At 44.7% G+C, this 21,672-nt stretch overlaps 2 protein-coding genes across 2 annotated transcripts; one reads left to right on the top strand and one right to left on the bottom strand.

Moving 5' to 3' along the window:
• Positions 1-693: 693 nt before the first annotated feature.
• Positions 694-1,455, bottom strand: LOC109762778 (glucosamine 6-phosphate N-acetyltransferase 1). The gene has a single exon (XM_020321650.3). The coding sequence runs from the start codon at positions 1,359-1,361 to the stop codon at positions 888-890; it is 474 nt and encodes a 157-aa protein (XP_020177239.1). The 5' UTR covers positions 1,362-1,455; the 3' UTR covers positions 694-887.
• Positions 1,456-1,548: 93 nt separating this feature from the next.
• LOC109762781 (uncharacterized) lies at positions 1,549-4,740 on the top strand. Its single transcript, XM_020321653.4, has 7 exons — positions 1,549-2,008; positions 2,269-2,481; positions 2,558-2,707; positions 2,917-3,036; positions 3,114-3,200; positions 3,308-3,762; positions 4,456-4,740. The coding sequence occupies exons 1-6, from the start codon at positions 1,637-1,639 to the stop codon at positions 3,728-3,730; spliced, it is 1,365 nt and encodes a 454-aa protein (XP_020177242.1). The 5' UTR covers positions 1,549-1,636; the 3' UTR covers positions 3,731-3,762; positions 4,456-4,740.
• Positions 4,741-21,672: the final 16,932 nt, after the last annotated feature.

Here is a 21,672-nt window from a genome sequence, read left to right on the forward strand (position 1 = left end):
ATGCTATAGGAAAATTTCATCGAAGGAAAAATAGTGCAGTGTGACAAAGAATGGAGTATCCCTAACATAGTAAACATGATAAGTAAACAGTTTCCTCTAAGTACATGCAGAAAAGCATACTATTCTATAGCACATTTTGCAGACATACAATTCTATAGCAAAATTTGCAGACACCTTACAAAAATCATTTATCATATGCAAATACCTTAAACAGATCACCACATCTTCTAAGCAATACCAAAAATAAAACGGACAATTACAGTTCCACATGTAGAGTACTTTTTTTGCCGCAGTGAACATTAATCCCACCATCCATGAGTCTCTGGTAAAAATAATCTTCATTCACCAAAATCGATGTCCTGTTAAGTCACACATTCAACAGATGCTAAAATAGTCTGCCTTCTCCTCAAATATTCAGCCCATCCCCTTTTTACAATCTCACCAGTGTCCAAACATAGTTAGAAATAGTTTGCTTTCTTATTTAGTATTCTTGATTTTACCAATGAAAACGTGTAATCAAAATGATGTTACAACATAACTTTTTCCCCTGAGGTTCCAAGATTACTTTTAGTACTTTCAAGTGAAAATTATCTGCAAGCCTGAGATGGATATTTGGATGTCATCATCTCAATACAACTGCAACAAGCTGTATTCATCAGAATAAAAAAAATGCGCAACATTTTGACCTGATAGTTATCAGCAACCCATATCGATCACTACCAGTTCATGCAAAAGCAGCAAGGATTGACAGATAACATAAATCTTTGTACTAATTGAAAGCAAACCATAAAAGCACAAATTATTCCATCACATTTATAGATACAGATACAGGCAACAGCTAGGAAACATCACCAGGAAGAGATCCATCCGAGAAGGGTGGACCTAGATCAGAAGTAGAGCCCCATCTGGACGTTCTTCTCCACGAATCCGCACTTGGCGTAGAACCCCCTCAGCTCCGGGGTGCAGTTCAGTATGACCTTGTAGCACCCCCTCGCCCTCGCGTGCTCCACGAGGCGGCGCACGACGCGCTCCCCGAGCCCCCGGCCGCGCGCCGCGGCGTCCACCACCACGTCCTCGACGTGCCCCACGGTGCCGCAGCGCCGGATGAACTTGCGCTCCACCAGCACGGCCCCCGCTGCGGCGATGCGGCCCGTGCCGGCGTCCTCCGCGACGAGGACGAGGTGGTCGGCGCCCAGGGCCGCGAGCTCAGCGAAGCGGGAGCAGAAGGAGTCCTCGGTGAGGGGCGCGGAGGGGGAGAGCTGCGCGAGGAGGTCGCAGAAGCCCTTGGAGAGGTCGCCGAGCTCGAGCGGCCGGATGCGGTACGCGTCCGCGTCGACGCCGGCGCCGGCCTCCGACGCCATGGCTGCTTGCGGTGGTTCCGTCGGCGTGCCGTCTGACTATTTCGGCCTGGGAGACGGAAGGACGTCAAATAAGGCCCAACTGGTGTTAGTACTAGGCCCTGTTACATTTTGATTGGGCCCTTTGCAGGGACTGATCTTATAGGCCGGATCTACAAAGATTCGTCCGTTACGCGTCGCCTCGACTTGGCATTTCGAAAACCACTTTCCCGAAGCCACCCGCCCAAAGCCCCAAACACAGCCGGAAAAATCCCCAAATCGAAACGCGTCACGTTTCCATGGTCGCCGCCCCCGCCCCCGCCCCAGCCGCCGGCGAGGCGACCCCGCCTTCGGAACCGCCTCCGTCCCGCGTTTCCGTCCGTTCCTCATCGTCGTCCTCTCGACGTCGCTGCGCCCTCTCGAGCCGTTTCCGCGAGCCGGCGAGCCCGCGGCGCCACGCGTGGGTCTCCCTCCAGGGCCGCCTCGTCGGCGCCGAGGAGGCGGCGTCCGCTGATGCGGCCGCGCCGGGCCTACCGCCGGACGAGGCGACGGCGTGGGAGCTCTTCAGCCCGATGCACCGCGTCCTCCTCGTCGCCACCGTGGCGGCCGCCTCCTCCCGCTCCCACGCTGCCCGCCGCATCGAGCAGCTCCAGCGATCGATCCATTTTAGGGTTTGCTTCTACTTATCTCATCCAGTTCGATCTTATTTGGATACACAGTGACCGCCCTATGCTATCAAACGTGCCTGTATAAGTTTCTGCTGTTTAAACGAGTTATTATATGGGATCTCTTATTATATATAGGCGATTGGGCTCCACCTCCACTAGAACGTTGCACATTTGTATTTTTGTAGCAATACTTTGTAGTTATTTTATAGCTTGTTGAATCAGCAATACAAGTGAACAGACAAAGTAATGTTTTCGTTGTGCAGGATGAGGTGCTGCAAAGCATGCAGCAGAAGCTGGATGATCTGTTGGGCGAGATGCACTCCCTGCAACAGCAATATGTCAAGTGCGACAGCTTCATTTCTACCCAGAGTGAAAAGGTTGAGTTGGTAAGCAGCAAGAAGCTAATGGATGAGGAGGGAACCAGATGCTGTGCGTGCTCACAACCAGTGACTGCTGCTACTCCTTACAAGACAAAGGTATATGTTACAAAGAGTATGCTCCCAGAGTTGCTTTTGTCTCCCTTATATTCTCTTATGCTGGACAAATGTGCAGGATTTCTGTGGAATGGATGATGCAAAGAGCGATGTAGTTGATAGGACTAGTGTAAGTCTTGTGGATCATGAGGAGCGCCGGATGTCGGATCTCTCAGACATTTGGAGTGTCGTATCCTCTGTGGATAATCATTTAAACGGGGACAATCAGGTAACTAAGAACGACTTTTCTGTGGCGGAAGTATCTATTTTGTGTTTATATTCGTTTATGATTATAGTGTGTGCTGGTCATATACACCTCCATGTTTCCATGGCATATGCATTTTTTATGCTAATGTCAAATGTGCTCTTATCATCATTCTTTGATCAATGTTTAAACACAAAAAATTCTTAGTGATATCACTGGTAAATTCTATCCAGCTAAGTTCACTGGCAGCAGAACAAGAGTTGTATAACATTCAGAAGGAATGTGAAGAGAAGGATGCAATTATAAAGGAACTGACTGCAGCTGCACATACATCTAGCACTGCTGATGCCAAGGTATGTGTTATCTCGATGCTTGCATTCTACTTTGTGGGCGGCATGTTCTTACAACATTTTTCTCCTTTTGTGTGTAGAGAATTGCAGAGCTGCAGGATATTCTCAAAAGGAAAAACATGGTGATATCCAAACTGAAGAAAGACATGTCAGCTCTGAAGCAGATGGTAAGCAGTTATTCTAGGTTCTACTGTGTGTACATTGTTAGTTGTAAATTATTATCTTTTTCAGGTGAAATGCTGACTTCTCGTGTCTTTTTGTTTGATAACAATAGGTTGTTGAACTAACAAGGGCTAAAAGAGCATCTTCTGTCAACTTAAATACAGCCTGCTCTGAACTCCCAGTGATGTCAAGCAATATTTTATATGATATGAGTAGCACTAGCCCATCATCATCGGATTCTGAGTCTCCTGTAACAGCGAGAGAATACCTTAATGTGCAGCCCACTGATGGCACTCCAGGAGACTGTGAATCCACAGGAAGCTCTAGAGTATCAGTGCGAAAAACATCTGTTCCTCCAGCAAAATCATCAGTGCGCTCGACTGTCCCACTCAAAGAGAAATGTTTAAATCCTAAAGTGGAAACAAGTTTGGTTGGTAGACAGAAGCAACTTATATCCTCTAATGGAGACTTTAAAAAGACTAGAAGACAAAGTCACCAAGATTCAAGGAATAAAGCTACAAAGAGATGGATGTAGAATCCGGACTGCAAAAACTTATTACCAGCTAGGTACACTGTTTATGCTTGAATTCACCTCATCTCATTATGCCACAAAGTTTACTGAATATCTTATGTCAAAGAAGAAGCAACCTATGAAATATGCCATTCTGTTCAGTTCATCTTTTTGACGGGTTCTGTTCAGTTCATCTTTGTTGAATGCATAATTCTTCTCCCTCAGTACATTTTTATATCAATTCTTTTTTTGTGTGGCTGCATCTTTGTAGTTGTCACCCTTCATTAGTTCCTAGTGCTAGTCGTCACTTAATCTTCCACTCAGAAAAGGAAAGGTGTATTTAATCTTACCAATTAGATACCGTTTTTCAAGACCGTGAGAATCTAGCACTTCGATTATTCTGTCAAATGAACACGTTGAACTAATTGACTGAAGGAAATGCCTAGGCCCTATCCCCTGATACTCTGTGCATATTGGCTCCTTCCCTGATGCAATTTTTAATGTCATTAGCCGCCCTGTTACACAACCCCTTTTAGGACGACACTTCTATGAATTCAACAGCCGCACACGTTCCTTTCTTGTTTGCTCACCTTTTATGTAAGCGCATTCTACTTCTTTGGTGATGATATCCACTGCATAGTGCTTGATGTTACAGCCAGTTATCTTCATTCCCCATCTTGCTGCAATAGCAGGTAACAATTTCCTCTTGCAACTTCTTTAATTAATTACATCATTTTCTTACATTTCAGATCAGGAAGAAAGGAAGTTGGTTGGTTAGGATAGCCTGTCAGGGTGATGCTTCCTAGCTCCTGCTGTTGTCCGGTAAAAGAACATGGATGCATGCGATGCAAGTTGCTACATACTTTAGTTATGTCTGTCATGGAGCCAACCAATCCATGATCTAGGCTCGCCATTGGTATCTTCTCCGTTGTAAAATATGTCATTTGGATCTCAACAGTCGGCATCTCCCTGGTCATGATTCTTGAACCCATCGTTTATAGTATTTAATTGCTGGATTAGTTTATCTGACGGAATCTCGGAGCTCGTTTTAAATTAAATGGTACTCCCTCCGTCCGGAAATATTTATCAACCAAATTAATGAAAATGGATGTATCTAGAACTAAAATACATCTACATACATCCATTTCAATGTCAAGTATTTCCGGATGGAGGGAGTACTACTCCCTAATGTGGTTTCCGGTTCCCCATAGCAAAGCTGTCATGGTGAAGTTAGTTGTCTGGTAATGCTAAGAATTTGACTGTCAGGGTAGCAGGCACCAATAATTGTTTCTGAATTTTGCCTACGTGACAGAATTATTTCCGGATACACAGATTATCGTGCACCAATAGTTGTTTCCGTGACCGGATCGGTTCGCGGCGGCGCGGCCGGATTGATCGCTGGTCGGCCGTCGGCACGGTGGTGGGTGCGACTCGCCGGCAGCTGGGCAGATCCGCGGGATTCTACCCTTGTCTGGCCCTTGACAGCACGGGCAACTATGGGGAAACCCAAGATCTCCTTGGGATCGAGCGATGGCGGCGCTTTTGCGTCGTAGTCCCTCTTTAGGGCATTGTTTTGGAGTTTGCTCCGGTTGAAGGGACCAGCGACGTCAGCGGCGCATGTCTGGTGGAGCAACTGCCGATGAAAATCGCGCCGACTACGGTCTTGGCGGACGATGGCGGCGTCTTAGATGTCGTTCCTTTGTCGAGGCATCGTCGTTGCAGTCTGCGTCATCAGGCTCGGGATGCTCCGGGGCAAACCCTAGATCTGGGTCTTCCGGATCGGACGATGATGGCGTTTTATCGCTTTCCCTCCTGGGGCATCGTTTTGGAGTAAGTGCTGGCTGGGGGGGATGGTGGAGCGGTGTTTCATCTCACACATCGATGGCGGCGGATATCGGCGGCATAGCGCTGTGGAGGCTCGGCGTCCGATGCACGGAGATGGACTCGCGCAGGAGGAGGTTGCTGTCTGGCGTCATGGTGACGTCGATGGCAGAGTGGCCAGACAAGGTAGAAGCCTCAATATGATCTGAAGACGGACCTGTGGAAGATGGCGGCGACGACACACGAGTGCGTCTGACCGGATTGTGCCCCAGACCCGGTATGTGGCTCGGCTAGGGCTTCCGAATATGTTTCGGCTTCCGGCTTTTGATGTTAGGCTTAGGTGAATGGTTTGGGTAGTGGCCCAGCTAGCACCCTTCATCATTTTGGATTCAGGCATGTGTTTTAATACTTTGTAAGGTCCTCGAGAATAATCAATAAAGTGGCCGTATGCATCTCCCAGATGCAGAGGAGATGCAGAGGCCGGGGGTCATCCTCCTTTTCTTAAAAAAAAAAACAGATCATCATGCTAGCAAAAGAGTGTTTGCCATACTTTATGTGTTTGAACGGTCCTGTCTAACTATATTCATTGGCTCAATCGAATTCGCGGAGGCTAGGTCTCACGTGTAGAACTGTAGATTGGGTGGGCGGCTGTGCAGAGTTGTCATGCTGAAGCGGAGCAACGGTCTCGTAGCAGTAGGACAACGCCGGCCGATGCCGGCAAAGTCATGATCTGGAGTTCTGGACCTGGGTTCACATGCTCTCGTCTCCAAATTTTAGCAAGTCACATCACTGGAGTTTAAAAAAATACGAAAAAACTATGCATGTAGAGAATGGACACGATAATGCTCATGTAAAATTTGAAGCTTAAAGATACGATTTGCAAACTGTGCAAAAATCATAAGGCGGTTCTTTCACAATAAGTTCCAAAACTTACAATGAGGTTTGGTCATTTGTTGATTTGTATACAGTTCACAAGTGATCATGTTTTAATTTTGAATTTTAAATGCACATGCTTGTATCCATTCTTGCATGTTTTTCCTTCCTAACCTTAAATGATGTGATTTTTGCTATAAAATTTCTAGGACAGATCGCACAAAAAACAATCTACTCCCTCCAATCTATATTAATTGTCGTTGATTTAGTACAGTAGTAAAGATCATATAGAAACCCACGTTTCAAATATTCCCTCTAGTTGGTGCTATTCCTTTCGACGCCCCTGTTGCAACATTTAGACTTACGGAAAGGCCTATAGTCATATACTAGCAAAAGAGCCCGTGCGTTGCAACGGGAGAGAAAATAACACACGCTTTAACCCAATAACCATGACTCAAGACCCTAATAGGTCCAAGTCCTGTTGCCGACGGTGGCCTTAGTGCTCATACAGCGAAAACGCGTTTGAATGTGGTTAGTCCTAAGGCATCTCTCAGAGGTGTTCTTAGTGCTCAGAATAAGATGGGAAATATGTTGTTTTTCCCTGCGAGGTTTTTCAGAGGTGTGCATGCGTGGTTATCGATGTTTTCTTTCCTCTCAATCTGGTTTAATCGGGTGTTTATTTGCGATTCGGATCACTGCCGCTATGAAAGAAAAATTGACCGTGCACTATAGATTAAGTTTGCACCAATACTAATGTTTTAAAAATATTTAACAGCTAAAAATAACATCATATTTAGATTCTACATATTTTTCCAATCAAATTCATATATAACATGTTAAAATTGGAGTTATGATTTAAAAGATATGGATAAATTTGTTTTAGATAAACTACAGATTGATTAACCAAAAATTCAGGGGTTTTCAATTAAAAAGAACCAACGGTTCGGCTGACTTAAATATGGATGGCGGGTTGATTACCTAAAGTGTTAGGGGATTTTCTGAGAAAATGCAAAAAAAGGGTTCGGTTGTGAGTTAAATGTATACTGCGGGTTAATTTACAAAAAATAGAGGGGTTTCTGCAAAATGACGCGATGATGAGCGGGTAGAAGTACTCCGTGCTTTATTATGAGGTATAGATTATGTACTGCAGGTCCTTAAATAAATCCTTATAGAAAATGAAATTTACATGCAAATCTTTAGGATCGCCAAAATCTTCTGCCTTCTTCATTCATCGGCGGCGTGCCTGAGCATGGCTCACTGCCACCTCTGGACTTTTGTCTCGACAGAGCAAACTTGTTTAAACCTAGGAGCTTGTGGAAACAACAGACAAGAAGTCATTGATAGACCAGAAGACGCTGACAGTCACCGCCTATGTAGCAAATCATCGCCTTGGATGAAAAAAATGTCAGTGAGGGCCCGCGGATACTCCAAAGACTACAAGCGTCGCCCAAATTCAAATGGATCCACCGAAGACAAAAAAAGATTAGATTCAAAATGATCCGCCAGAGACACACCTCCACATGTCGTGAGCCATACTCTATGCCATGAATAGAGCTCCACATATTACCCCGACGCCACGACAAAGACACAAAACGCCCACCCAAATTTGAAAGAATCCAAACAGTATAGTCACCGCTTCCCAGATCCAACACCAACAACAACAAGAGCCGCCGGATTGGAGGAAGATCTGGAGGAACCATATTGGCCACAGTCGGGGCTGCCATCATAAATAACCGAAGAACCTAGTTGAGAAAACCTAGACTATTAGACGGACACTAGACAAGATACATGGGTTCCCCTCCCTCCCATTGTCACCGGAGCAACCATGGGAAGTGAGGGAACACAATGATGCTAGTGGTCGGGTCACCTATCTCTTTTCTCATTTCTAAAAGGGTTGTCGCGACTAGGTTAGATGAGTCTTTGAGCTTTGTCATCGGTCTCAAATGAAGCTCATAAATTCTTAGAGTTTACTTGGACAAAAATTTTGTTACTAAAGAAAAACATTTTTTGAAATAAATAGAATAAGCTTTACAAAGGTTGAGTTAGCTCATGGTCGGCTCTTTATCTCTACCAAATAAATGTGTGTCGAGAACCAACAACCAGCTAGATGGTTGGTGGTATGGATTTACCATTGGCTGACCATGACTCCATCCTACCTAGGTTTGAAGTTATTTGTGTGGGTTTTTCTTTCAGCGGGAGATGTCATTTGATTGGTAATGGAACGTGGGAGTTGTCGTTTGATTGGTAACAGGATGTGGGAGATGTCGTTTCATTGGTAGTGGAGCGTGGGAGATGTTGCTTCATCGATCTTAAACTCTGCACTCCATTCTTTAGTAAGCGCCAGGGCATCCATATGAGTCTTATCGATCTATATAGGCTCCAACTCATGAGGTTTGGGAGCTCAAGTCTAATGTTAGGTCATCTGAAAACATATCCCCAATTTTTTCTCCATTTCCAAATGGGGCAGTGAGTGGCGGTGAGGGGTTAGGAGCGAGGGGTTAACCCCATTGGGAAGCGGAGGGGTCGGGCGAGGGGGGGTGCACGCGGAGAAACGACATTGGGAAGCAGATGATTTTGTGCAACCGCGCGTAGCGAGGATTTATGTGTAAACGACGGTTTAGTTTCCCCACTTCCCCCACTCCCCCACAACTTCTGCATAATTTTCCTTTCTCCCCCTCTCTTCTCCCCCACACATTCTTCTCTCTTTATCTCTCTACTCTTCAAAGTAGTTCACGAGAGAGTTTCTGGGGTAGGATTCTTTGATATTTGATTGATTCTATCATTGTGACAACATTTGCTTCTGCCTTATATTTTTTATTTCAAGTGATTGTGTCCATCTGAGCCTAATTAAGAGAGCATGGATCCCAGCAAGACCATTGATAGCGACAGTGAAAGGGCCAAGGTAAATCTTATATGATTTTTTTCCTTTGGATTGAGGTCCCTATCAATGCCCTTGCAAGTTTAGTTCATCTCTTCTTCTAGCTAGTTTGAGCAAAAGTTAGTTCTCATGTCAATCAGGGTAAAGGGGCTTGTATTTCGATTTACTTCATTAGGAAATGTATAGGAAAATCATAGGAGTAGCAAAAATATATGATTTTTTCCTTTGGATTGAGTTTCCTATGCATGTCCTTCCAAGTTATGTTCTATCCATTTCATCTGCTACGTATTTTGAACTATATAGGACCTATTTGATTCATAGGGAAAGTAGAGAAAACGAATATGTCTTTTTCACATGTCAATCAGGAAAAGAGGCATGTTCATTCCCTGTGCTAGCTAGTTTTAATGCTCATATTAGGGCCGGTTCACATGTCAATCAGGAAAAGAGGCATGTTCACATGAAAAGTAGAGGGAAATTATAGCAGTAGGAAATCTCAACAGATGATGTCACATGTAGCAAGCGAAGTAAGAATGTTGAATAGATAGGCGAGCTTGTCTTCTGTACTTTGGTAATTGGTTATCTGGTTACTAGTAATATGTACTAGCTCCTATTCATATACACACACATATATATGTAATATGTAAATGTTACTTAATGATCAACATTATGATATCCTCAACATTGGTTCGGGCATTAAACTTGCTTTTTGACTAGATGTGTTTATTTTGTTTTTCGGTGCAACTTTTCTTTAGATTATTGTTCAATTGCCTTTTCAGTTGTACGACCAAGCATCTAAATTGTACACCTAGCTATCATAGCCAAGATGCAGTTGGAGGTGGAATATGGCCTGGTGAACAATGTCATGGATTTCATTGTTTCTAAGCCTAGATGTTCAACTAGCATCTTTGTTGCATATGCTATATACAACCTTTTAGGTACTTGGGTTTCAAGATGATGGATCATTATGTCCCCAAAATATTTTGCTTGTCAAATTCAACACACTGTTGTCAACTAGCTATATCCATAATCGCAATCTGAGGCGAGGCCATATCACCGAGGGCCCAATAGTTTTGATGACAACTAGGATCACAGAGATGAGGCCCAAAGACCTAGAACTCTACAGCTTCCTAACAACTTATATCATGCTTATTCCTAAAGATGCACAAGATGATGAGCATGATTCAGATGGTGGTGATACTAGAGCTCCACATGCAGGAGGCAGCGGTGCTTCATTGCAGCCTTGTGGTTCAGATATATGTTTTGTATAGAACATGTTTTATAAGTTGTTATGTTGAACTGTTTGAACTCTATTTTATTTGTGGTTTGTAGCATTGTTGCGTTGAACGGGTATGCTACTTGTTTGTTATGTGTTTTTGTGTTTAATTTGAATTTTAGTTCTAATTCAGGGCTAGTTAGCAAATAGCATGGGAAGGTGTGTATTACGAAAAAGCTAGAAATTGAGGTGGTTATTCGTATAAAACCCTTGCGGTACATAAAGCATTGCAAACGGTTATTTGTGCGAAGCCGCATGTGCTTTCTATGACATGGGAGGTTCTTTCGAGTATTAGCTATCGTACGCTCGTGTGTCGTACAGGTTGGATTCTTTCGATCTACTCTTCTCTTCATCGATGATGATTGCTGCTCTGTTGCACCGATACTTTGGGGCTTTAGCACGACGACTTGCCGGCTGTCTACTACAACAAGGTTTGCCCAGCTTCAGCTAGCTACAATGCTTGTAGTCATCGCTAGGTGGTTTTATAGACCTGGATGCAATTTCTGTTACTTTTAGTATTCTTTTTAGGGGATATTTTTAGTGTTCTTTGTACTGCCATGATGCTTGATGAATAGATTGAAAGTTTTCCCGCAAAAAAGGTCGGTGGTTGTGTAAGGAATCCCTGATCCTAGATGGGAGGCTTATACCTCATCCTGATCACAGGGAGAGGTTCAACATGATGGTTCAGGTACTTTAATTCTTTGCGTTTTTTGAAATGCACTGGGGAGGGGGCATCTTCTTTCCCGATTCTTTTTCCGGTTTAGAGAGCTTTATTTAAACAAAAATGTTCCCCGGACCATCAGCCAAGAGGCTGGTCGGGAGGAAGATAGGTGTGTTCTCGAGTCAGCTATCAGTCACATTCAAAGTGCAAGCACGCTTGGCACAAAGATGCGTGCAGACTTCATTCTTTGTTTCCTTCATCCTCTACCATTACGTTTTGCTGCTGATACATTAGCTGATCGATTTACATGCTGGATTACAAAAAAAATATGAAAAATCAACAACTAGCTCCCCAATTTCTACTAAGATAGGAGCCACAATCGATCGAGAGTTGTGGCGAGTGTTCCAGAGATCAACAATCTCCACGCAGTCCACCTCCATTATTGCATGCTTGTATCCACGAAGTTTGGCAAAGATGACACCATCATGCAACGCCTTTGCTTCGGCGATAAGAGGATCAATGATACCCACATATGGTTTGCACCATGCACCCAAAAGAGCAGTGCTAGATCAAGCCAATCCACCCACACCCGCTGTGTTAGAATCAAAGGATATAGCACCATCTATGTGTAGGGGAACGTAGTAATTTCAAAAAAAATCCTACTCACACGCAAGATCATGGTGATGCATAGCAACGAGAGGGGAGAGTGTGTCCACGTACCCTCGTAGACCGAAAGCGGAAGCGTTAGCACAACGCGGTTGATGTAGTCGTACGTCTTCACGATCCGACCGATCAAGTACCGAACGCACGGCACCTCCGAGTTCAGCACACGTTCAGCTCGATGACGTCCCTCGAACTCCGATACAGCCGAGTGTTGAGGGAGAGTTTCGTCAGCACGACGGCGTGGTGACGATGATGATGTTCTATCGACGCAGGGCTTCGCTTAAGCACCGCTACGATATTATCGAGGTGGACTATGGTGGAGGGGGGCACCGCACACGGCTAAAAGATCAATGATCAATTGTTGTATATTTGGGGTGCCCCTGCCCCCGTATATAAAGGAGCAAGGGGGGGGGGAGAGGCGGCCGGCCAGGAGAGGGGCGCGCCAGGAGGAGTCCTACTCCCACCGGGAGTAGGACTCCCTCCCTTCCTTGTTGGATTAGGAGAAGGGGAAAGAGGAGAGAGAGAGAGGAAGGAAAGGGGGGGCGTCGCCCCCCTCCTTGTCCAATTCGGACTAGAGGGGGAGGGGGCGTGCGGCCTGCCCTAGCCGCCTCTCCTATTCTCCACTAAGGCCCATGTAGGCCCATTAAACCCCCGGGGGGTTCCGGTAACCTCCCGGTACTCCGGTATATATCCGATAACCGTCGGAACCATTCCGGTGTCCGAATATAGTCGTCCAATATATCAATCTTCATGTCTCGACCATTTCGAGACTCCTCGTCATGTCCGTGATCACATCCGAGACTCCGAACTACCTTTGGTACATCAAAACATAGAAACTCATAATATAACTGTCATCGAAACTTTAAGCGTGCGGACCCTACGGGTTCAAGAACTATGTAGACATGACCGAGACACGTCTCCGGTCAATAACCAATAGCAGAACCTGGATGCTCATATTGGCTCCCACATATTCTATGAAGATCTTTATCGGTCAAACCGCATAACAACATACGTTGTTCCCTTTGTCATCGGTATGTTACTTTCCCGAGATTCGATCGTCGGTATCTCAATACCTAGTTCAATCTCGTTACCGGCAAGTCTCTTTACTCGTTCCGTAATACATCATCCCGCAACTAACTTATTAGTTGCAATGTTTGCAAGGCTTAAGTGATGTGCATTACCGAGTGGGCCCAGAGATACCTCTCCGACAATCAGAGTGACAAATCCTAATCTCGAAATACGCCAACCCAACAAGTACCTTTGGAGACACCTGTAGAGCACCTTTATAATCACCCAGTTACGTTGTGACGTTTGGTAGCACACAAAGTGTTCCTCCGGTAAACGGGAGTTGCATAATCTCATAGTCATAGGAACATGTATAAGTCATGAAGAAAGCAATAGCAACATACTAAACGATCGAGTGCTAAGCTAATGGAATGGGTCAAGTCAATCACATCATTTTCCTAATGATGTGATCCCGTTGATCAAATGACAACTCATGTCTATGGCTAGGAAACATAACCATCTTTGGTCCACGAGCTAGTCAAGTAGAGGCATACTAGTGACACTCTGTTTGTCTACGTATTCACACATGTATCATGTTTCCGGTTAATACAATTCTAGCATGAATAATAAACATTTATCATGATATAAGGAAATAAATAATAACTTTATTATTGCCTCTAGGGCATATTTCCTTCAGTCTCCCACTTGCACTAGAGTCAATAATCTAGATTACACAGTAATGATTCTAACACCCATGGAGCCTTGGTGCTGATCATGTTTTGCTCGTGGAAGAGGCTTAGTCAACGGGTCTGCAACATTCAGATCCGTATGTATCTTGCAAATTTCTATGTCTCCCACCTGGACTAGATTCCGGATGGAATTGAAGCGTCTCTTGATGTGCTTGGTTCTCTTGTGAAATCTGGATTCCTTCGCCAAGGCAATTGCACTAGTATTGTCACAAAAGATTTTGATTGGACCCGATGCACTAGGTATGACACCTAGATCGGATATGAACTCCTTCATCTAGACTCCTTCATTTGCTGCTTCCGAAGCAGCTATGTACTCCGCTTCACACGTAGATCCCGCCACAACGCTTTGTTTAGAACTGCACCAACTGACAGCTCCACCGTTCAATGTAAACACGTATCCGGTTTGCGATTTAGAATCGTCCGGATCAGTGTCAAAGCTTCCATCGACGTAACCATTTACGACTAGCTCTTTGTCACCTCCATAAACGAGAAACATATCCTTAGTCCTTTTCAGGTATTTCAGGATGTTCTTGACCGCTGTCCAGTGATCCACTCCTGGATTACTTTGGTACCTCCCTGCTAAACTTATAGCAAGACACACATCAGGTCTGGTACACAACATTGCATACATGATAGAGCCTATGGCTGAAGCATAGGGAACATATTTCATCTTCTCTCTATCTTCTGTAGTGGTCGGGCATTGAGTCTTACTCAACTTCACACCTTGTAACACAGGCAAGAACCCTTTTCTTTGCTTGATCCATTTTGAACTTCTTCAAAACTTTGTCAAGGTATGTGCTTTGTGAAAGTCCAATTAAGCGTCTTGATCTATCTCTATAGATCGTGATGCCCAATATATAAGCAGCTTCACCGAGGTCCTTCATTGAAAAACTCTTATTCAAGTATCCCTTTATGCTATCCAGAAATTCTATATCATTTCCAATCAGTAATATGTCATCCACATATAATATCAGAAATGCTATAGAGCTCCCACTCACTTTCTTGTAAATACAGGCTTCTCCAAAAGTCTGTATAAAACCAAATGCTTTGATCACACTATCAAAGCGTTTATTCCAACTCCGAGAGGCTTGCACCAGTCCATAAATGGATCGCTGGAGCTTGCACACTCTGTTAGCTCCTTTTGGATCGACAAAACCTTCCGGTTGCATCATGCTACCTCTTGAGCACTGCGTTGGTTTTCCCTTGAAGAGGAAAGGGTGATGCAGCAAAGTAGCGTAAGTATTTCCCTCAGTTTTTGAGAACCAAGGTGTCAATCCAGTAGGAGGCTACGCGTGAATCCCTCGCACCTACACAAAACAAATAAATCCTCGCAACCAATGCGATAAGGGGTTGTCAATCCCTTCACGGTCACTTACGAGAGTGAGATCTGATAGATATGATAGGATAATATTTTTGGTATTTTTATGATAAAGATGCAAAGTAAAATAAAAGCAAAGTAAAAGCAAAGGAAAATAACTAAGTATTGGAAGATTAATATGATGAAGATAGAGCCGGGGGCCATAGGTTTCACTAGTGGCTTCTCTCGAGAGCATAAGTATTTTACGGTGGGTGAACGAATTACTATTGAGCAATTGACAGAATTGAGCATAGTTATGAGAATATCTAGGTATGATCATGTATATAGGCATCACGTCCGCGACAAGTAGACCGACTCCTGCCTGCATCTACTACTATTACTCCACACATCGACCGCTATCCAGCATGCATCTAGAGTATTAAGTTCATGAAACAGAGTAACGCCTTAAGCAAGATGACATGATGTAGAGGGATAAATTCATGCAATATGATAAAAAACCCCATCTTGTTATCCTCGATGGCAACAATACTATACGTGCCTTGCTGCCCCTACTGTCACTGGGAAAGGACACCGCAAGATTGAACCCAAAGCTAAGCACTTCTCCCATTGCAAGAAAGATTAATCTAGTAGGCCAAACCAAACTGATAATTCGAAGAGACTTGCAAAGATAACCAATCATACATAAAAGAATTCAGAGAAGATTCAAATATTGTTCATAGATAATCTTGATCATAAACCCACAATTCATCGGTCTCAACAAACACACCGCAAAAAGAAGATTACATCGAATAGATCTCCACGAGAGAGGGGTAGAACATTGTATTGAGATCCAAAAAGAGAGAAGAAGCCATCTAGCTACTAACTATGGACCTAAAGGTCTAAAGTAAACTACTCACACTTCATCGGAGAGGCTATGGTGTTGATGTAGAAGCCCTCCATGATCGATGCCCCCTCCGGCGGAGCTCCGGAACAGGCCCCAAGATGGGATCTCGTGGGTACAAAAGGTTGCGGCGGTGGAATTAGGTTTTTGGCTCCGTATCTGATCGTTTGGGGGTACGTAGGTATATATAGGAGGAAGGAGTATGTCGGTGGAGCAACAGGGGGCCCACGAGGGTGGAGGGCGCGCCCTGGGGGGGGGGGGTAGGTGCGCCCCCTACCTCGTGGCCTCCTCCTTTGTTTCTTGACGTAGGGTCCAAATCTCCTGGATCATATTCTTCCTAAAAATCACGTTCCCGAAGGTTTCATTCCATTTGGACTCCGTTTGATATTCCTTTTCTGCGAAACTCTGAAATAGGCAAAAAACAACAATTCTGGACTGGGCCTCCGGTTAATTGGTTAGTCCCAAAAATAATATAAAAGTGAATAATAAATCCCAATAATGTCCAAAAAAGTAGATAATATAGCATGGAGCAATCAAAAATTATAGATACGTTGGAGACGTGTCAAGCATCCCCAAGCTTAATTCCTGCTCGTCCTCGAGTAGGTAAATGATAAAAACGGAATTTTTGATGCGGAGTGCTACTTGGCATAATTTCAATGTAATTCTTCTTAATTGTGGTATGAATATTCAGATCCGAAAGATTCAAGACAAAAGTTTAATATTGACATAAAAAATAATAATACTTCAAGCATACTAACAAAGCAATCATGTCTTCTCAAAATAACATGGCCAAAGAAAGTTATCCCTACAAAATCATATAGTCTGGCTATGCTCTATCTTCACCACACAAAGTATTTAAATCATGCACAACCCCGATGACAAGCCAAGCAATTGTTTCATACTTTTGTCGTTCTCAAACTTTTTCAATCTTCACGCAATACATGAGCGTGAGCCATGGACATAGCACTATATGTGGAATAGAATGGTGGTTGTGGAGAAGACAAAAAGGGAGAAGATAGTCTCACGTCAACTAGGCGTATCAACGGGCTATGGAGATGCCCATCGATAGATATCAATGTGAGTGAGTAGGGATTGCCATGCAACGGATGCACTAGAGCTATAAGTATATGAAAGCTCAACAAAGGAAACTAAGTGGGTGTGCATCCAACTCGCTTGCTCACGAAGACCTAGGGCATTTTGAGGAAGCCCATCATTGGAATATACAAGCCAAGTTCTATAATGAAAATTTCCCACTAGTATATGAAAGTGACAAAACAAGAGACTCTCTATCATGAAGATTATGGTGCTACTTTGAAGCACAAGTGTGGTAAAGGATAGTAACATTGTCCCTTCTCTCTTTTTCTCTCATTTTTTTATTTGGGCCTTTTCTCTTTTTTATGGCCTCTTTTCTTTTCTTTTCGTCCGGAGTCTCATCCCGACTTGTGGGGGGATCATAGTCTCCATCATCCTTTTCCTCACTTGGGACAATGCTCTAAAAATGAAGATCATCACACTTTTATTTTCTTACAACTCAACAATTACAACTCGATACTTAGAACAAAATATGACTCTATATGAATGCCTCCGGCGGTGTACCGGGATATGCAATGAATCAAGAGTGACATGTATGAAAGAATTATGAACGGTGGCTTTGTTGGAAATATGCCCTAGAGGAAATAATAAATGGTTATTATTATATTTCTTTGTTCATGGTAATTGTCTATTGTTCATGCTATAATTGTGTTATCCGGAAATCGTAATACATGTGTGAATACATAGACCACAACGTGTCCCTAGTAAGCCTCTAGTTGACTAGCTCGTTGATCAACAGATAGTCATGGTTTCCTGACTATGGACATTGGATGTCATTGATAACGGGATCACATCATTAGGAGAATGATGTGATGGACAAGACCCAATCCTAAGCATAGCATAAAAGATCGTGTAGTTTCGTTTGCTAGAGCTTTTCCAATGTCAAGTATCTTTTCCTTAGACCATGAGATCGTGCAACTCCCGGATACTGTAGGAGTCCTTTGGGTGTGCCAAACGTCACAACGTAACTGGGTGACTATAAAGGTACACTACGGGTATCTCCGAAAGTGTCTGTTGGGTTGGCACGGATCGAGACTGGGATTTGTCACTCCGTATGACGGAGAGGTATCTCTGGGCCCACTCGGTAATGCATCATCATATTGAGCTCTATGTGACTAAGGCGTTAGTCACGGGATCATGCATTGCGGTACGAGTAAAGAGAATTGCCGGTAACGAGATTGAACAAGGTATTGGGATACCGACGATCGAATCTCGGGCAAGTAACATACCGATTGACAAAGGGAATTGTATACGGGATTGATTGAATCCTCGACATCGTGGTTCATCCGATGAGATCATCGTGGAACATGTGGGAGCCAACATGGGTATCCAGATCCCGCTGTTGGTTATTGACCGGAGAGGCGTCTCGGTCATGTCTGCATGTCTCCCGAACCCGTAGGGTCTACATACTTAAGGTTTGGTGACGCTAGGCTTGTAGAGATATGTGTATGCGGAAACCCGAAAGTTGTTCGGAGTCCCGGATGAGATCCCGGACGTCACGAGAGGTTCCGGAATGGTCCGGAGGTGAAGAATTATATATAGGAAGTCAAGTTTCGGCCACCGGGAAAGTTTCGGGGGTTACCGGTATTGTACCGGGACCACCGGAAGGGTCCCCGGGGTCCACCGGGTGGGGCCACCTATCCCGGAGGGCCCCGTGGGCTGAAGTGGGAAGGGAACCAGCCCCTAGTGGGCTGGGCGCCCCCCATGGGCCTCCCCCCATGCGCCTAGGGTTGCAAACCCTAGGGTGGGGGGCTTCCCACTTGCCTTGGGGGGCAAGGCACCCCCCTTGGCCGCCGCCCCCACCCTAGATGGGTTTGGCCGGCGCCCCCCCCCCCCCTCCCAAGGGGGCCTATATAAAGGGGGGGAGGGCAGCAATAACACAGCCTTGGGCGCCTCCCTCCCCCCCTGCAACACCTCTCTCTCTCGTATAAGCTCGGCGAAGCTCTGCCGACATCCCGCTGCATCCACCACCACGCCGTCGTGCTGCTGGATCTCCATCAACCTCTCCTTTCCCCTTGCTGGATCAAGAAGGAGGAGACGTCGCTGCACCGTACGTTTGTTGAACGCGGAGGTGCCGTCTGTTCGGCACTCGGTCATCGGTGATTTGAATCACGGCGAGTACGACTCCGTCATCCACGTTCATTGGAACGCTTCCGCTCGCGATCTACAAGGGTATGTAGATGCACTCCTTTCCCCTCGTTGCTAGTACACTCCATAGATGCATCTTGGTGAGCGTAGGAAAATTTTAAAATTATGCTACGATTCCCAACAGTGGCATCATGAGCCAGGCTATGCGTAGTTACTATGCACGAGTAGAACACAAAGCAGTTGTGGGCGTTGAGTTTGCCAATTCTTCTTGCCGCTACTAGTCGTTTCTTGTTTCGGCGGCATTGTAGGATGAAGCGGCCCGGACCGACCTTACACGTACGCTTACGTGAGACAGGTTCCACTGATTGACATGCACTAGTTGCATAAGGTGGCTAGCGGGTGTCTGTCTCTCCTACTTTAGTCGGAACAGATTCGATGAAAAGGGTCCTTATGAAGGGTAAATAGAAATTGGCAAATCACGTTGTGGTCATACGTAGGTAAGAAAACGTTCTTGCTAGAAACCTACAAACCACGTAAAAACTTGCAACAACAATTAGAAGACGTCTAACTTGTTTTTGCAGCAAGTGCTATGTGATGTGATATGGTCAGAAGATGTGATGAATGATATATGTGATGTATGAGATTGATCATATTCTTGTAATAGGAATCACGACTTGCATGTCGATGAGTATGACAACCGGCAGGAGCCATAGGAGTTGTCTTTATTATTTTGTATGACCTGCGTGTCATTGAATAACGCCATGTAATTTACTTTACTTTGTTGCTAAACGCGTTAGCCATAGAAGTAGAAGTAATCGTTGGCGTGACGACTTCATGAAGACACAATGATGGAGATCATGATGATGGAGATCATGGTGTCATGCCGGTGACGAAGATGATCATGGTGCCCCGAAGATGGAGATCAAAGGAGCATAATGATATTGGCCATATCATGTCACTATTTGATTGCATGTGATGTTTATCATGTTTTTGCGTCTTATTTGCTTAGAACGACGGTAGTAAGTAAGATGATCCCTTATGATAATTTCAAGAAAAGTGTTCCCCCTAACTGTGCACCGTTGTGAAGGTTCGTTGTTTCGAAGCACCACGTGATGATCGGGTGTGATAGATTCTAACGTTTGAATACAACGGGTGTTGACGAGCCTAGCATGTACAGACATGGCCTCGGAACACACGCAATACACTTAGGTTGACTTGACGAGCCTAGCATGTACAGACATGTCCTCGGAACACGGAGGACCGAAAGGTCGAGCATGAGTCATATAGAAGATACGATCAACATGAAGATGTTCACCGATCTTGACTAGTCCGTCTCACGTGATGATCGGACACGGCCTAGTTAAACTCGGATCATGTTTTACACTTAGATGACTAGAGGGATGTCTATCTGAGTGGGAGTTCATTAAATAATTTGATTAGATGAACTTAATTATCATGAACTTAGTCTAAAATCTTTACACTATGTCTTGTAGATCAAATGGCCAACGTTGTCCTCAATTTCAACGCGTTCCTAGAGAAAACCAAGCTGAAAGATGATGGCAGCAACTATACGGACTGGGTCCGGAACCTGAGGATCATCCTCATAGTAGCCAAGAAAGATTATGTCTTAGAAGCACCGCTAGGTGAAGCACCAATCCCTGAGAACCAAGACGTTATGAACGCTTGGCAGCACCGTGCTGATGATTACTCCCTTGTTCAGTGCGGCATGCTTTACAGCTTAGAACCGGGTCTCCAAAAGCGTTTTGAGAAACATGGAGCATATGAGATGTTCGAGGAGCTGAAATTGGTTTTCCAAGCTCATGCCCGGGTCGAGAGATATGATGTCTCCAACAAGTTCTTCAGCTGTAAAATGGAGGAGAATAGTTCTGTTAGTGAGCACATACTCAGAATGTCTGGGTTGCACAACCGCTTGTCTCAGCTGGGAGTTAATCTCCCGGATGACGCGGTCATTGACAGAATCCTCCAGTCGCTTCCACCAAGCTACAAGAGCTTTGTGATGAACTTCAATATGCAGGGGATGGAAAAGACCATTCCTGAGGTATATTCAATGCTGAAATCAGCTGAGGTAGAGATCAGACAAGAACATCAAGTGTTGATGGTGAATAAAACCACTAAGTTCAAGAAGGGCAAGGGTAAGAAGAACTTCAAGAAGGACGGCAAGGGAGTTGCCGCGCCCGGTAAACCAGTTACTGGGAAGAAGTCAAAGAATGGACCCAAGCCCGAGACTGAGTGCTTTTATTGCAAGGGAAGTGGTCACTGGAAGCGGAACTGCCCCAAATACTTAGCGGACAAGAAGAAGGCCGGCAACACCAAAGGTATATGTGATATACATGTAATTGATGTGTACCTTACCAGTACTCGTAGTAGCTCCTGGGTATTTGATACCGGTGCGGTTGCTCATATTTGTAACTCAAAACAGGAACTACGGAATAAACGGAGACTGGCGAAGGACGAGGTGACGATGCGCGTCGGGAATGGTTCCAAGGTCGATGTGATCGCCGTCGGCACGCTACCTCTGCATCTACCCACGGGATTAGTTTCAAACCTCAATAATTATTATTTAGTGCCAGCTTTGAGCATGAACATTGTATCTGGATCTCGTTTAATTCGAGATGGCTACTCATTTAAATCCGAGAATAATGGT

This window comes from Aegilops tauschii, chromosome 5, assembly GCF_002575655.3.
Source record: "Aegilops tauschii subsp. strangulata cultivar AL8/78 chromosome 5, Aet v6.0, whole genome shotgun sequence".
NCBI classification, from domain to species: domain Eukaryota; kingdom Viridiplantae; phylum Streptophyta; class Magnoliopsida; order Poales; family Poaceae; genus Aegilops; species Aegilops tauschii.

Bases quoted from the DNA above. Each gene is read 5' to 3' on its own strand.
- LOC109762778 (XM_020321650.3), bottom strand. From the start codon at position 1,361: ATGGCGTCGGAGGCCGGCGCCGGCGTCGACGCGGACGCGTACCGCATC.
- LOC109762781 (XM_020321653.4), top strand. From the start codon at position 1,637: ATGGTCGCCGCCCCCGCCCCCGCCCCAGCCGCCGGCGAGGCGACCCCG. The intron at 2,009-2,268 runs GTTTGCTTCTAC...TTCGTTGTGCAG, and splicing joins AGCGATCGATCCATTTTAGG to GATGAGGTGCTGCAAAGCAT. The intron at 3,037-3,113 runs GTATGTGTTATC...TTTTGTGTGTAG, and splicing joins CTAGCACTGCTGATGCCAAG to AGAATTGCAGAGCTGCAGGA.